General features: G+C 39.2%; 1 protein-coding gene across 1 annotated transcript in view; it reads right to left on the bottom strand.

Annotated features, from left to right (window-relative positions):
* Positions 1-18603, bottom strand: part of LOC141322419 (uncharacterized) — a 342413-nt gene that overhangs the window by 274066 nt on the left and 49744 nt on the right. Inside the window, exon 3 of the mRNA XM_073833426.1 lies at positions 18127-18134. Within this exon, the coding sequence (XP_073689527.1) occupies positions 18127-18134 (8 nt within the window). The remainder of the gene's footprint in view (positions 1-18126; positions 18135-18603) is intronic.

Genomic DNA, 18603 nt, shown 5'->3' with positions numbered 1-18603 from the left:
TTTTGTCTGTAAAAAATGTGGCAAAATCATCAGCTGTTATAGAAGTGGTGGGAGGTGGTGGAGGGGGACAGAGCAGTGAATTAAAAGTTTTGAAAAGGTTGCGTGTGTCCGGAGCATTGTTGATCTTGTTGTGGAAGTATGAAGATTTGGCAGTATGGACATGGGTAGAGAAAGATGACAGCAGAGACTGATACATACTCAAGTCAGATGGATCCTTAGAATATTGCTAACTCCCTCAAACACGATTAGAGGAACAGTCCACTTTTTTTGGAAATTCTCATTCTCATTCTCCAACTCCCAACTGGTTTTACAATTCGATTTAATTACGTTTTTCATGTCAATAATTTAATTCTATCCGATACCATAATGCTATATAATGTAATCTAATGGAAAACTGTGTGAGTGGCGTGGCAGGAGCTTCTTTCAGCTGTTTTTAAAAGAGTGCTAAGTATACATTTTATTGTCACAAAAGTTATTATGAAAGTAATATGAAAGTAGACAATTTACTTGCATTTATGATGTTTTTCTATGTATTTAAAACTACTTTTGTAAATGTAATTTGATGTAGAAAATAAAACGCTTTATTTCACTAACGTCATTTGACCACATGCACACAACCTTTATGTACCTGTTTCACTTGAAGAATGTTACTCAATCCTAACAGTGAACATTAACATTTTAAAATTAAATGAGACAATTCTTTAAATGCTGTTTAAAAAAACACACAAAAAAACACTATGAGTAGAAAATGGCCTTTCGAAAAAGAAAGCTGAAGGGCAAAAAAAGTAGAAAACACCTGCCAAAAACAAATGAATTGAGAAAATGTAGAGGTTCACAGGATAGTTCAGCTTTGAGAATGAAAACCAACCTGTTTGTTCCTCAGTATCTTCATGTTTGACTCTGAATGTTTCTTCAATCCTCATGTCTTCATTCTCCTCTTTGATAAATGCCATCTTTATAACAGTGTCAGAGGGATCTCTGTTGCTCCACGAGGAGCTGCTTTTTTCTGTGTTAGGAAACTTTGTCCTGTTTAAGATAAGAAAAAATTACAGATAAATAAAATAAATAAATCTCTGTGTGCATTTCAATTAGCTCTAGTTCAGTGGTCAGTGCACTAGTAGGGAGTCAGAGTGATATTAATGGACTTAAATGATCTGATTTAACAAACACTCAATTTTAACTTACTATTCAGTCAGGTTTTTATTTATTAGTATATTACATTTAGTATAATACATTAATCATTAAAAATAGCTATAGTATTTTAAGGTTGTCATTACAACAACAACAAAAACATTTGCAGTTGTTTGTAAAAGTTGTCATTGTTTGAGTTTGTTCTCGTTGTGTCTTCAGTGTGTTGAGCAGCAGGTCTCTCAGCGAGCGGCGATTCGAAACAGTGAATCATTTTGTGAATCAACCGATTCAATTGACTCGGAGTTTGGAATCGTGTTTCTGATCTGAATCACTAACAGAGAGAAATCAGGCGTTGTGTGGATGCACTTTACTCACACAAAATAACGTTCATTATTAGATAAAATATTACAAAGTTGCATTTAATAATTATTACGTTTACATCGCTTTAAGCCATTTCAAACAGATTGAACGCGTTGTATTAATTTATACACTATAAAGTATTAAGACTGCAAACCTTTCTTCTGCTGATCTTTGCACTGATGCAGGAGCGCGACTCAGCCTTATGACGTCACACCACCAGATCAAAATAAAAGTCCTATTCACACACGACTGTGTCTACACTCCATTTACAAAAGGAAATACATTCGAAAAATAAAACATGACAATAGTATTCAGAGTTTTATTCTTGGAGAAATACATATTGAAATGTTTATAAAGAAATGAGAAAAATATTGTTTTACAAATATTTACAAATTGTAATATTTATAATTTTATTTACATATTTCTGTATTGTTAATTTTATTTTTCCTAATTTATTAATTGATTATTTCATTTATTCATGAATCTATTTATGACAATGTCAATGTCCACAAGTGTTTCTTTCCAAGTTTAGTTAACATTTACTACTTCGTATTTATTTATGCATTGTGTTGACATTTATTTATTTCCAGATTTATTTAATATGACATTTATTTATTTAGACCTTTCTTAGTCAGCAAGGGAGAGGCCACAGTAGCACCTTGTGGTGTGACCAACCAAAAAACTATTGCTTTTTGTGGATCAAAAGCACCAAGATGGTGGCTGTGTAGTTGCAATATTTCTGTCTTTAAAAAAAATTAAAAACTTATAACATACAATTTGACCTTCCTTACTTTTATGCATTACTGATACAAATATACATATGAATTATTCTGTAATGATTTTAAGTTTGACTCAAGAAAAATGACTATTTTAGCTTGTTAGAACAAAATGTGTCTTATGACGAGCTGAGTGTGTTGACTGAAATTTAACTTTTACATGAGACAAATAGTTGTTTTTGAATGCATTGCTTTATTTATTGATTACTTATTTCATACTTATTTCATTACTCAAAGTTCTCTTTCATCATCTTGTGTTTTGTTGTGTTATATTGGATAGGCTTCATGCACGGCTGTCCCATTTGCTTAATCGAATCATTTTCTAATTTTTAAGAGTTTACCTGTTCCCAGGAGATTTTTAAGTGCACTCTCAAGCCAGGAGGATTCTTTTCCACATGCTGGATGGACTCTGAGAGGTTGTACAAGTGATTGGTGAGTCAGTGATTGGTGAATCAGCACACAACACACTTGACTTTGAATCTGGCAACCTTGAGCGGCCCAGAATTTTTATTTCTGAGGTACATATTAAGGGACTGATAGCCATGTCTCTACCAGTAGCATTAGATGCAAAATTGCTGGGAGTGAGCACAAGGACCATACGCCAGAGAATATCAGAATATTTGCCATCTAAATTAAATTAAATTAAATTGCCATGGAGTTTTATGGTAATAATGCAACTTTTCCTTGAGCTTTGGGGAATATATAATTTTTCTTAGCCTATGCTTTAAGATGGGTTCTACGTAATACTGTAAACTTTTACATGAATGTTTTACTTGATTTTTACTTCTTTATTTAATTTGAATTAACTGTAACTTAGCCAATTTTAAGAGTACAAATTAGTAATTTAGAATTTATAACACATTATTCATATGCACATAGACATTGAGGGATCTTGGGAGGGGCCGAGCTGACATGAGACGGCGGAGGGTGGTTAGTGTATTTCCCGTCCCGTTTTAAAGCACTTTAGAACAACACACACCAACACTACATTTGAGCGGGTGAGGTGAAGCATGGGGTCTCCCTTTTTTTTTCTCACACCCCTGTTCTCTGTTAGGGGCTGGGGGCTGTGATGATGAGCTGGCCATCCGGTTGGGGTCTGGGCTGATTGCCCTTCTGGGGGTGGTGGTGCCTGGATCCAGGAGTATAGAGTACAAATGGGGGGGTGTGAGTGTGGGTACCGTATCCATTTTTGTGTGTCCACATGTGGGGCGAATGTGTGAATATTTGTTTGTGAGCATGAGGGTGGGGACGTATGCATGTGTATATGTGTGCATGTTTGTCTATGTCCATGTGTCGCTTGGCGGGGCCTGGCCCTCCTGGCTTTGCTGGGCCCCGGCAGGGGGGGGGGTAGGGGCCCTTGGATCTCCGGGCCCAGGGACCGGCCTGCCCTGGTGTGGCCGGCTGCTGGCGGAGCCTGTGGGCTTGCCACTCTGGCCCCCTGGGTCGTCTGCGTTGTGGCGGCCGGATGACCCCCTCCGGGCTTTCATCTGCCCTTTTCTGGGTGGGGGCCGCGGTTGTCTCTGCGGTGGATCGCCTGGGATGGGGGGGGCCTCCGAATGTTTGGGGTCCGGGTCTCCTCCATGTCTGCTTCATGCCTTGCGGGATGGGGCTGTGGTTCCCCACACACACTATTAAACATTTACATGGAAGAACCTTATGAACACAAGCGCGCACATAGGTGTACCCACAAGCATTCACTCTGGTGTAAAAACAGATGCTCACAGACTTACTTAATGGATCTCACAACACTTCAGCATGTTATTCTTATTAAGTGAGTGTCAATGTAGGATTTTACACTCAAACAAAGTCTCTGAGAACCTGACACATTGCTCTTCTGTAGACTCCAGGAAGGTTCAGCTCTGGAAAATGATGTCGCTGGAGACTTAATGGTTTCTGATAGTTTCTCACCTAATTCTTGACATTAATTATTCATACTTTTGCAGTTAATATGTGTCTTTTTTTTTCTCCACCTATTTCTTATGACTCTGCTAACCCAATGAGCATTTCTCTGCCCAGTTCTATTATTACATTAGTACTGCATCCATCTCATGCGCATGGAATAATTTTTAAATTTTAGTCTGAGTTCAATCTCTTTCTTGGCTCATTTTATCTGGATAGAAAATACTTGCCGAATAATTTGGCACACCTAAATATGAGGGGTTTCTGACTTTCAGCCTTCCCAGACAATTTTGTATCACTTATACAACGCGTTCCAAATTATTATGCAAATTGTATGTAAGTGTCATAAACACACAGTTTTTTGTTTTTCAATTAAACTCATGGATGGTATTGTGTCTCATGGCTCTTTGGATCACTGAAATGAATCTCAGACTCCTGTGATAAATAGTTTGCCAAATGAGCCCAATTAAAGGAAAAGTACTTAAGAAGGATGTTCCACATTATTAAGCAGGCCACAGGTTTCAAGCAATTATGGGAAAGAAAAAGGCCTCTCTACTGCCGAAAAGCGTCAAATAGTGCAATGCTTTGGACAAGGTATGAAAACATTAGATATTTCACGAAAACGTAAGCGTGATCATTGTACTGTGAAGAGATTTGAGGCTGATTCAGAGCACAGACAGGTTTGTGCAGGTAAAGGCAGAATGAGGAAGGTTTCTGCCAGACAAATTCATCAGATTAAGAGAGCAGCTACTAAAATGCCATTACAAAGTAGCAAACAGGTTTTTGAAGCTGCTGGTGCCTCTTGAGTCCCGCGAACATCAAGGTGTAGGATCCTCCAGAGGCTTGCAGTTGTGCATAAACCTACTATTCGGCCACTCCTAACTAATGCTCACAAGCAGAAATGGTTGCAGTGGGCCCAGACATACATGAAGACTCATTTTCAAACAGTCTTGTTTACTGATGAATGTTGTGCATCTTTGGATGGTCCAGATATATGGAGTAGTGGATGGAACATGTCCCAACAAGGCTGCGACCACAACAAGGAGGTGGCGTTTTTGGCCGGAATCATAGGGAGAGAGCTGGTTGGCCCCTTTAGGATCCCTAAAGGTATTAAAATGACTTCGGCAAAGTATGTCGAGTTTTTGACTTACCACTTTCTTTCATGGTACAAAAAGAAGAACTGTGCCTTCCGTAGCAAAACCATCTTCATGCATGACAATGCACCATCTCATGCTGCAAATAATACCTCTGTGTCATTGGCTGCTATCTGCATAAAAGATGAGAAACTCATGGTGTGGCCACCATCCTCCCCTGACCTCAACCAGATTGAGAACCTTTGGAGCATCCTCAAGCAAAAGATCTATGAGGGTGGGAGGCAGTTCACATCAAAACAGCAGCTCTGGGAGGCTATTCTGGCATCCTGCAAACAAATTCAATCAGAAACTCTCCAAAAACTCACAAATTCAATGGATGCAAGAATTGTGATAGTGATATCAAAGAAGGGGTCCTATGGTAAGATGTAACTTGCCCAGTTAGGATGTTTTTGATTGAAATAGATTTCAGTAAATATGACCACCTAATGCTGCAAATTCAGCAAATGCCCATTTTCAGTTCTTTACAACCTATACAATGTTTTAACTCTGTTGTGCATAATAATGTGGAACAGTGCATTTTCAGTTTTTTATTTTTGAAATAAATACTGTTATCATTAGGAGGTTTGTTCAATAAAATTCGAATTATACCCTAATGGTTGATGACTTAAAAATTATACTGACTGTCATTTGCATTGACTAATTATGAAAACCAGAGAAAGATATCATTTGCATAATAATGTGGAACGCGGTGTATATTATTTAAATACAAAACCAATAGTAGTTATTAAGATTGAAGTGGTTTGGGATTGGTAAAATGTTGAAGTATGAATTTCAATTTGCCTAATAATTTAGCACACCGTGTATCGTCCATAAGAGACAATAATAGTTGAATTTATAAAAATTACCCTGTTCAAAAGTTTACAAACACTTGATTCTTTTTACTGTGTTCTTACCTAGATGAGCCACAGCTGTGTGTTATTTGTTTAATGCTAGTTGTTCATGAGTCTCCTGTTTGTCCTGAACAGTTAAACTGACCGCTGTTCTTCAGAAAAATCCTTTAGCTCCCACAAACCACCGACTCTCAATGCATGGTGTTTCCTTCTGGAGCATCGGTGAGCATTTTAACCATCTGTGATAGCTGCATATCTATCTGCTGAGTCCCTCAGTTGTTCTCAGTGTGAAAATATGGATTCTAAAAATCATTCAGTCCTTGTTGGAAAAGGTTCAAATACACAAAAAAGCTGAAAAACTAGAGTATGTGGGAGCTGAAGGATTTTTCTGAAGAACAGCAATATCGCATTCGATATTTAGGGCAATATGGCGTAGCTTGTCAGAGATTTACGTCTCTGTGTATCAATTGCCACTCCAGCGGAACTTGAGCAGAACGCACGTGATGGAGATTTACTACTAATCAAAGCATCGGCTTCATTGACTAAACGCGCCTCACAATATCGTTTGATATATTGCCCAGCCCTTATATACAGTACTTTATTGTAATAAAAACACAGTACATAACCTGTATATTTCTTGCTGTAAATTCACGGCAATTAGTTGCCAGGAATTTCCTGTAAATTTACAATTAATTTTTAACAGTGAAAGAACTAGAGTTGAGCCGGATACTCGGCTGAAACAAGTATCTAGCACGGATAAAGCACTTTTGCAGAGTACGAGTATCATACGAGTAATACGAGTCAATATCTGTGCTCGGCTTGAATAAAAATTCTCATTGGGTAGTTTACTGTGTCTGCGTTCGGTGATAGACTAGTCACAGCGTCCCTCCCCTACACACATACAGATTTAGGGGCCGTTCACATGTGGCGTCTTTTGCGTGCTCAAATTCGTTATTTTAAATGTTATTATTGCGCGCGCGCATAATGGAAGCGACGTGGTGCTAACGCGCTTGTTTTTTTCAGGTGCGTCCGCGCCACATCGAGATGAAAACAAATCAACTTTTCAGAATGCAGCAAGCGCACCGAAGCTTGGAGCTAGAGCGCAGCTGATGGTTGCTTAGAAACGGCAGATGCTTCCGGAGCGCAAGCGTCCGAGCGCTTTGTTGATAAGGAAGAAAGCGGCGTGCCTAGTGTTTTCCACGCGTTTTTAGGAGCAACATGTGAACGGTCCCTCTCTGCTCACACACACACAGAACACTGAGAAGAGAAGAGAACAGCGCATTCTCTCCCTCAGTCACTCAGGTTTGCTGGGTTTTTTCGTTAACGTTTAGGGTTTCTTCAGCTTCAGGTTTGTTTTTTACTTTGGTTTGTTTGTAGTACTTACTTAACCAGTAGAGTTTTGGTAAACGTGGGGTTTGTTCAGATGTGGTTTGATTAACTGACGTGGTGCTTGGTAAAAGCGACTCGCAAAAGTTTTTGAATTTTTTTCCTTTTTTAAACCGTCAATTGTCTCTGACCAGTTTTTTTTTACTTCACGCAAAGTGTCTGACACTTTCTTTTTTGTATTTCATAAATAAAAAAATAAATAAAAAAGGAAGTAGTGGTATTACAAATTAATTAGTTACACACACACACACACACACACACACACACACACACTCTCTCTCTCTCGCCCTCTCTCTGCCGTTCATCTGAGTTTTTTTTTTTTTAAACCTTCTGCTGGTTCGAAGCAGTGGTATAAAAAAACTATATTACAAATGAATTAGCTACACACACACACACACACACACACACACACACACACCTGGTGTGAAAAAAAGAACCAAATAAATAAATAAATACAAAATCACACTGCTCAAGGTTAAAAAAAGAAAGTTATGTTGAAATGAAAACTCTTGTTCATTACATTTTACTTCATAATTGCAACCGCATGTGTTAAATTCATTGTTGCAAAACTTGTTCTGTATATAGTTCGTTTGTTATCATCAGAATCAGAATCAGAATGAGCTTTATTGCCAGGTATGTTTACACATACTAGGGATTTGTTTTAGTGACAGAAGCTCCACAGTGCTACAGAATTACAGCGACAAGACGATACATATTATAAAAAGAACAATATACAAGTACACAAGACAGACAATGTGCAAAAAATATCAAAGACATTTGAATGGAAGTAAGTATGTGCATTAAATAAATAACTGAAAAGTGAAATAAGAGTGTATAGTGTTGTATGTTCCACGATCAAGTGTTTATGAGATGGATTGCCTGAGGAAAGAAACTGTTTCGGTGTCTGGTCGTTCTAGTGCTCAGTGCTCTGTAGCGCCGACCGGATGGTAACAGTTCAAAAAGTGAGTGTGCTGGATGTGAGGGGTCCAGAGTAATTTTGGCAGCCCTTTTTCGTACTCTGGATAAGTAGAGATCTTGAAGGGTAGGAAGGGTTGTACCAATGATTCGTTCAGCAGTCCGGACTATTCGGCGTAGTCTTCTGAGATCAGAATTGGTAGCTGAGCTGAACCAGATGGTAATTGAAGTGCTGAGAATGGATTCAATGATGGCAGAATAAAACTGTTTTAGCATTTCTTGTGGCAGGTTGAGCTTCCTCAGCTGGCGGAGGAAGTACAGCCTCTGCTGGGCCTTTTTCACAATGGAGTCTATGTGAATGTCCCACTTCAGGTCCTGAGAGATGGTATTTCCAAGGAACCTGAATGACTCCACTGTGTTTACGGTGCTGTTCATGATGGTGAGTGGGGGGAGAGCAGAGGGTTTTTTCCTGAAGTCCATGATCATCTCCACAGTTTTGAGCGTATTCAGCTCCAGGTTGTTATGACTGCACCAGACAGCCAGCTCTTTAACCTCCTGTCTGTAAGCAGACTCGTCACCGTCCTGAATGAGACCGATGAGTGTGGTGTCGTCTGCAAACTTCAGGAGCTTGACAGAGGGGTCTTTGGAGGTACAGTCATTTGTATACAGGGAGAAGAGCAGTGGTGAGAGGACACAACCCTGAGGGGCGCCAGTGCTGATAGTACGGGTGCTGGATGAGAATTTACCCAGCCTCACTAGTTGCTGTCTGTTTGTCAGGAAGCTGTTGATCCACTGACAGACCGAGGTGGGCACAGAGAGCTGAGTTAGTTTGGGCAGGAGGAGGTTTGGGATGATAGTGTTGAAGGCTGAAGTCCACTAACAGGATCCTCACATAAGTCCCTGATTTGTCCAGATGCTGCAGTATGAAATGTAGACTCATGTTTACTGCATCATCTACGGACCTGTTTGCTCGATAAGCAAACTGCAAGGGGTCCAGTAAGGGTCCGGTAATGTCCTTCAGGTAAGCCAGAACAAGTTTTTCAAACGACTTCATGACGACAGATGTTAGCGCCACGGGTCTGTAGTCGTTAAGTCCTGTTATTTTGGGTTTCTTTGGAATGGGGATGATTTCAGAACGTTTGAGAGAGGCGGGGACTTCACACAACTCCAAAGACCTATTGAAGATCTGTGAGAAAATGGGTGCCAGCTGATCTGCACAGGTTATCAGACAGGTTGGTGTCACACCGTCAGGGCCTGGTGCCTTTCTTCTTTTGTTCTTTTTGAAGACCTGGCGAACATCTCTTTCACTGATTTGAATGGGTGTTGCAGGAGTGGGGGAGAGGGGTGATGTTGGAGGTGTGAATGGTGTTTTTTCAAACCTACAATAGAACTCGTTCAGATCGTCTGCCAGTTGCTGATTCTGCAAAGTGCTGGGGGATGGTGTCTTGTAATTGGTGGTGTGCTTTAGACCTTTCCACATTGATGAAGAGTCACTAGAAGAGAATTGATTCCTTATCTTTTCAGAATAATTCTTCTTTGCCACTTTGATCTCCTTTTCCAGTGTGTATTTGGCCTGTTTATACAAGACTTTGTCCCCTTTCCTATAAGCATCCTCTTTGGCATGACGGAGCTGTCTGAGTTTTGCAGTGAACCATGATTTGTCGTTGTTGTAGGTTAAACGAGTCCTGGTAGGAATGCACATATCTTCACAGAAACTAATATATGAAGTTACAGTTTCTGTGAGCTCATCCAGGTCAGTGGCAGCAGCTTCAAAAACACTCCAATCAGTACATTCGAAACAGGCTTGTAAGACCCGCTCTGTTTCGTCAGTCCATCTCTTTACAGACTTTGCTACAGGTTTAGCAGCTTTAAGTTTTTGCCTGTAGGTTGGTATAAGATGGACCAGACAGTGATCGGAGAGTCCCAAAGCTGCCCGTGGGACAGAGTGATATGCTCCTTTAATTGTGGTGTAACAGTGGTCCAATATATTTCTATCTCTGGTCGGACATGTGATGTGCTGTCTGTATTTTGGCAGTTCACGGGAGAGATTTGCTCTATTAAAATCCCCAAGAATGATTAAAACAGAGTCCGGGTGTTGTTGTTCTGTCTCTGTGATGTGATCGGTGAGTTTCTGTAACGCCAGGCTCACGTGCGCTTGCGGTGGAATGTACACACTCACGAGAATGAACGAGCAAAGCTCCCGCGGCGAATAGAACGGCTTACAGTTAATGAAGAGCGCTTCAACATCAAAGCAGCATATTTTCTTTAACACCGTTATATCTGTACACCACCTCTCATTGATGTAAAAGCACGTCCCGCCGCCACGCGATTTCCCCGTCGATTCTGCGTCGCGGTCTCCTCTGAACAGCTGATATCCCGGTAGATGAATCGCGCTGTCCGGTATAGCCGCGTTCAGCCAGGTTTCCGTGAAACACAGAGCAGCAGAATGTGAGAAATCCCTATTTGTCCGAAAGAGCAGAAGGAGTTCATCCGTTTTGTTGGGTAGAGAGCGGAGATTCGCCAGATGTATGCCTGGCAGCGACACCCTGAATCCACGCTGACGAAGCTTCACGAGCGGGCCGGCGCGCTTCCCCCGCTTGCACGTCCTGTAGCGTTTGGTAAGCGCCGCCGCTCCGCCAACTACGATGTTGAGCAAAACGTCCGAATAATCAAAAACGGGTAATAGATTTTGTGGTGTGTTCTGCCTAATGTTTAGCAGTTCATCCCTTGTAAAACTGATCGTGTTTGCAAAACAAAAAAAAGGAAAAACGAACAAAAACACTAAAACAACTGAAGAGCTAAGCACATAGGCTGCCATCCGCGGCGCCATCTTGATCTTGATTTATCATGATCAAAACCATTGATCTGAAGCTCAATGCTGATGCTGTCATGTAAATAGTTTTCTAATCAGCAATAAATATAACAATTTCTGATCAACCCATATCAATTGCATGTTTAAAATAACATACCGGTTAAAGCCCTGCCCATTTCAAGACAACATGACCAACTTCCAGGTTAAATCCCACCCATTTCCGGGTTAGGCCCCGCCCACTCTGAGTACAGATACAGATACAGATAATTCATATGGTTAACAGATGCAGATACAGATAATGCTGTGCTCGCTCATCCCTAGAAGGAACACAGTTCCAACACAGTGACTTTGTGAATTGATTTGAATTAATGTATTGTTACATGTTCCTAGACATTGTTACATGTTTGATACCGTAGGCTCATATTTCATCATTTATTTATTATTTTTTCAATATTTATTCCTTAATTTTGCTATTTATTTCCATTTATAATAATTTCCTCTATGTTCCTATAATTTTTCATTTCGTCATCATTTCATTTGAATATTTGTGTTTAAAGAAAAAATGGGTATATGTACAATATGTAACGTGAGTATTTGTAATGTCCTGAATAGTCCAATGTTTGTGTATGTGTGTGCGTATGGATGATTTGCATCGGCCACACTGGTGAAGCATTTGAGTCCGTGAGCACGAAGAGGAACAGCGCTGTCCCGTAACGGAATCGTGAAGAAACACACACAAGTTCGTAATCCCAAGCGAGATTTTCCACAAGGGCAGTATTTCCACAAAGACAGGAAATGAGTCACAGATAAAGACAGCAAAAGATGATGTTAATGATCGTAATCCAACTACATGTAACAGAGCGCTCCTGAACGCTGCTGAAACTTTTATCGGAAGTGTATGATCAGGTGTTTCGTTCGACATTAGGGGATACGCAGGTGTAGCGCGACAGAAGTCTCAGGAGACAACAACAGGGGAAACAACATTTTACTGGGGAATACAAACAAGGGTATAAAATTACAGCAGCTAAGACATATGTATGAGCAAATCAGCAGTTTTTCAACAGCTTATAAATATCCCTCTAATGTGGCCGTGCTACATTGTCAGTTGAGAGAAATCATCATGCAGCAGCAGCAAGTGGCTGAAGACCAGGACCATGTCGAACAAATGGACACAGAAGAAGAGCTGTTTGTTTAAAACTTTACGAGGAAAGGTCATTCAGAAAATCCACAATTTATTTGAGCATAGATTGCTTTCAGCATGAGGCTTTGCTCTGGCATAGTCGGCTAATCAGTTCGACGAATTATGCAGGCATTTGGGACAAACATGCTTCAGTCTGAAAGGAAGAAAAGGGAAAAAAGTGTTTCAGGTCCTTCCCATCATGCGTCTTATAACAAATAAGGAAGTAACTCACAACAGGCCACAAAATTATTAAAAAAATAATGCATACCAAATGTAGTCACGTGGCCACAATGCAATATGTGTGTGTGTGTGTGTGTGTGTGTGTGTGTGTTATATTCACTAATTCATTCAGTGTAATTAATTCAGGTTTTTTTTGTAGTTATAAGACTGACTTACTGCAGGTGACTTACTACAATACCTCCTTTACTGTACATACAGTACACAGGAATTTGATACAATCTTTAAAACGTTAGGCTGTATCTGAAATCGCCCCCTATACCCTCATTCACTATTCTCTACATTAGTCCATTCATACAGTTCACTTGAAGGAGTGAATGAAAACGAGTGAGTGAATTCGGACACTAAGTGCACCGGAAGGACTGCCGCTTTTGCATAATATTGATTACTGTTTAACAATCATTTAATACGGACAGTTCAGTAGTAAGATTAAAGGATTTATCTTGAACTATTTCTCGGAATTTACATATAAACCATAGTTAAACAAATTGAATAATCAATTTACAACAAATTTGTACCTTTGCTGTTTGCTGTATTAAGCCATGGACCAGCGCGTTGTAAAATGAATGGATGGATGATTCAGCTGCGGGCACCATCTTTTGGCAAGACACGGGAATTCAATCGGCGTGCGGTGCAACTCTCACAGTGCATTATGGGTTATCTCTAGCCATTAAGTGTACATCAATTGTACACTCGTTTTTGCGGTGCACTGTGGGATTGAATGAGTGCACTCAATATCGTCCACTGTGGTTTTGAACACCACTTAAAATGGCTGTCACCTCAAATAGTGCCCTATAGGTATAGGGAGCGATTTCAGATACAGCCATAGACTCGACATTGTTTTTGGTCTTGCTTGCGTAATCTTTACCTTTTGACACACAAGCATCATTACTGTCACCTGCAGAACAAACTGTGTATTGCACCCAAAAATGCTTGTTTGAGGCAAAGTGTCATGAACACACGGCTTCGGACACGGAGGTAAGTGTTGACACAAAGAGTTTATTTATAGCGTTGTGAATGGACTGGAAGAAGCAGGGCAGACCAGGTAGAATTCGGATTCCAGGCCAGACAGGTTGATAGGAGAAATACTAAACTTGTCTCCGTTCGTTACAGCAAAGATGAGACGAGTGGAAGGAGCGGAGTAGTCGACCACAGCGTTGGAGGGATCTGGCGACTGAGATACAATGCAGAGAAAACAGCGGGTAAGTACAATGCAGGTAAGGAGTAGAAAGATAGTACTTAGAATGTGTAGATAGTAGTCCACGTTGCATTAACGGGATCGCACAACCGTGGTAGTGAAGAGATGGCTTTTATGTGGTGTTAGATGATGAGGTAATAGGATGCAGGTGCGTGAACCTAGTATTCAGGTGAGGCGGATCGTGATAATTGGCAGGAGGGAGAGCCTGACCGTTCTGTGACACAAAGAACTTATACTGACAAGAAGTGAAAGTCAATAGAACGTTCCATTGCAACAGCGGCGCCCGCCATTTTTGACTGAAAGCCACTTGGCAGCTGACTATTTTCTTTCTGCTGCTACGGCAAATATCACGTATATTAAACCTAAAATACACAACCTGAATCACAACAACATTTTTAATATTTATTTTACTCCTTTCCGTTGATATCTTTTTTTGTATTATTTACTTATGTTGACTATTAAACCATAACTTTTTTGCTATTGAAAGGATTTTTGTTCGTACCCTAATTTTTATTATTGCATTAAAAAATTATGACAACACAGAATAACGTTCATTATCAAAAACAGACTTTGCCTTCCATTTATTTTTCGCAAAATCTTTGCTCTCTTGCATTATAAACATCATGTTCTGTAAGATCATCATATTTTTAGTGTGCTCCATGGGATTAAAATGTACAATATAACGTATAAATGCAATATATATTTTAGACCTGTAATAGTAAATTAAATGTGTAAAGTTGCATAAAATAAAAATACAGCAGCCTCAAATGTATAATTTAGTGGTTTCCACAATTGATAACATAAATCATACTTCATAATTTTCATAACTTTAACTGTAGTGGTCATAACATTTACTGATGAGTTAATTTGGGAAATTGTCTATTGCGCTTCTGAATTGGCTGTGAGATTCGCCAGTTTTGGGTGCGTAAGATGTGATGGATTCTGATCCGTAAAATAAACCTGACAATATAGAGTGACTTTTTGCACTTTTTCGTGTCACACACTACTTCCCTGAAGTCATTGCGTTTTTATTTCCACTTTGACTTCTCTTTCGTTGTCATTCTGTCTGCTTCTGTGCAGTTGTCCAGTTGGATTTTTCACAGCAGAATGGCGGCTGCACTACTGAAGCGCCACCTAGTGGCTGTTACCAAAAATGATTCCAGATGTAGGGGGGCCAGTGGGGTGGCCAAGTGTGCTGACGCAGGGGCACTGGCCCCATCCCCCAGAACTACCACTGAGCAGAGGAAGCAACATGGCAGATGCCTTTAGGAAGTATGGAGTGGACTGGAACACTATAGTGCAAAGTGCCCTAATCGCTGAACTGGTGATTGCAGCACCAGAAAAATATGCTTATGTTCTTGAAGTACAGGAGAAGGGAGTGAAATTGTCAAATATAAACAAAAAAATGTCAAGAAGCAATTATGACTTACTGGGTATTTGAAAAGACTGTTTGTGAAGCCGTTCTCACCTTAACATGAAGACTCTCTCTGTCAGCGGCAGTGCAAATATCGAATTGAATGTAAGATGTCCGGTAAGACTTTTTCAAGGTGATGGAATGAGCCTATTTCCAAAAAAAGTGGAGTGTTTCTTTAACAGATCTTATTAGTGTTAAATCACTTAAATCTAGTTACACCTAAAGCTGTGAGAGTGGCTTACGTTTTGTTCATAGTCAACAAAAGAGTTTCTCTTAAGACTGGAAAGATGTTCCAGGTATGTCTTCCAGATACTTTTTTATTGTTTCAAAACATTTAGAAATTTTTTTTTTAACATATATACTGTATTAGTAACCAAACACCAACCAAAGAACACCCACCCTATCCCCGATAGAGCCATTAGAATATATACACATATGCAAAAAAATTAATAAATAAATACAGGGATTAGAATTCTTTGGCATTTTTTTTTATTCAAAGACATTATCTGTCAAATAAAAAAAAAGTATTTATTATATTTTATTTTTAAAATTTCTAATTAAAACAATATAATAGCAGAATAAGACAACTGTATTACCAATCATATAAAAGTAGTATTAATAAAAAAATAATTTGTACTACAGAGGTGGCACAAAGGAACACAAAAGTGGCTGGTAGGTGCAATTTCAAACATTTAATGAGGCTCAGAGGTGGCATAAGTGCCAATAAATTCATGTTAAGATAAATTTATTAAATATATATTTTTAAATATAGAAATATTATGCTTTAAATAACTAGTATACGTTACAATGACACTAAATCCGCAGGAAGGTGGCAGTAAGACAAATGATTTGTTTGAACGGCTGATTAATTCGGGAATGAAGCAAGTCTTTATGAACGGATAATAATGAACTGAAGATTGGTTCAAAACGCGCTTTCATTCATGAATGTAACACCGCTGGTTTGCTTTTAGAGATGCGCAGCAGCTGAGCTGTTACTTATTTAGAAATATTTTCATTTAAAAGAAATAGAGTAAAATCTGGCAATAGAGATATAGTCAGACAACGCAAGTCATTTATATTTTCTTGTTATTAAACGGTTGTATTAAATCAATATTACATTTGCTTACTCCCTTGACCATTGTTTAAATCTGTCACTGACCTTTTCGCGTTCTGTGGGCGCACAGACAATAATCTATAAGAGAGAGTGCAAATGAGTCTCTCTTTCACTTTAAATAAGCACAACTCAAAAGCACGTGCAAATGATAGATTCCAATGTGTATTAATACCCGCGCCAAAATTCTAGTCCTGCTCTGTTCTCTACTAAATACCTGACTGTGAATGATGCCAGCGGCGTCACTATGTTGTCACTGAGAAGCTGCAGCCGCGGCTGAGATTATTTTTTGGTTTGCCGTCAGAACAACAACAATGTATATACATTTATATATACATGTTTCTTTTCCCCTAATTTTCTCCAATTGGAGATGCTGGCATTGACACTGGGGCACTGAAGACAGAATTTTAAACTGGTCAGTTTTACAGTAATATAATTTATGGTTGATATCTATGACTTTTTTGTTCTCTTTTTTTCTTTTCTGAAAAGAAATGTCAGGAATAGAGAAGCATTTTTTTGAGGGTGGGGATGGTGGCAAAAACACAAAGTACTCAATTACAGACTTGGACAAACATAACTTCAAGTAGGTTATTTAAATTTCACACTCATTTGCCAATGTTAGTTTTTTATGATTATTGTTGACATTTTTTTGCAGGGTTATTGGAGAGACATTTGCTGTCAGCCTCGCACAGGAAGGACCACCACCAAACTTCTTTTTGCAGTGGTGTTACAAGAATAAATCTACTGGAGAAGTGGATCAGGACGCATTAACATTAATTTTTTCATCTTTTTTTATTTTTTTGTAACTCCTTTAACAGCTTTATGGTTTTGTGAAGTGTTTTCAGATAAAAGCACTAAAAGTTCATGGTATATGTACCGAATTTCTTATCAGCTTTTTCCAGGTGTTGATGTTGATTTTACTGGGACAAGAACTGAGTGAATTGGGATAATGTTTGAGAATAAAGCAGAAAGTTAAGATCAAAGTCTCTTTTGTGTCCTCAGTGCATTGTGTGCAAAAGCTTAAACTTTCATGTTCATATTCATGTAATTTCACAATTATGCCTACATCAATAACACACTGTTTATCTGTATATAAAATGACCAAGTCACCACTTTAGTTGAGGGGCCACACACATGATGAACTCATGAGAAGTTAATGCTTAGTTAATGATGACAACTGTATTTGGATGTCAACAGAATATACAAGCCTCCTGTGTCCTGTGTTTGACCAATGTTTGGGTCTGACCATTTACTGCAGGCTACTAGGAAGTGTCGTGGAAATTCTCAAAGCTAATCTGACTTCACCACAGACAACTCAAACAACTAAATAAACTACTGTATCTTGAGCTAATTCCCAGAATTCCTCGAATACAATATAATCCAATACTTCCCTGAAGTATGGTGACGGCGTCCTGTCAAGAAGCTACTATCGCTACATCAATCACACATGGCATGCAGGTCTTTAGCATCTATACACTCTCAAGGTCCTTCTCAGCTGTACGCTGTTACCTCAGCCCGAGGACGGCTCTATAGTAAACTATCACTGTCTTTGCGGTGGTCTTTTGAGCGTAGAGTCTTTAGTACTCCTATCCCTCAGCTGCGCAGCATATACCAGACACCACTCCCAAGTTGCTCTTTGCAGGAATTAAAGTTTTATTCACGGCCGGGAGCCCACTGATCACAACAACCAAGAGAGACTCCCTGAACAGAAAGATACATGTACATTTATACCTTGTAGTTGAGTAAAAATCAATATCACTCAAGTCTTCTTCACTGTAATTGGTTACACTGATCTGGTCATTGGTTTGTCATATGACTTAGTTCTGTTTAAACACTTTTTGGGTAAGTATAGATTATTTAATCATGGAGACATGGTCTTGAGACATGATCTGAGCATCACTTAGACTGCACTTTTCTAAACAAGTCTATGTTGAACACACCCTTTTAACGTATTCTAAGGCCATTAAATAAAATTTTCCATCACAGAAGACATGAACGTGCTTGACAATTCATAATTAATATAAAACATTAGTTACATACTGTTTAATTGACATACACTGTTCTAGCCTGTATGCATGCGGTAAGTAATCTTACATGTATAAAATAATACTATTTTATGCATGAATTTATGATGATTCATGTACCAGAAGTATAGATTTACCCACAGTGAATAGTAAAGACCTTTTTTTTGTGAACAAAA

Source organism: Garra rufa, chromosome 1 (assembly GCF_049309525.1).
Source record: "Garra rufa chromosome 1, GarRuf1.0, whole genome shotgun sequence".
NCBI lineage: Eukaryota > Metazoa > Chordata > Actinopteri > Cypriniformes > Cyprinidae > Garra > Garra rufa.
This window is presented reverse-complemented; position numbering and strand designations above follow the sequence as displayed.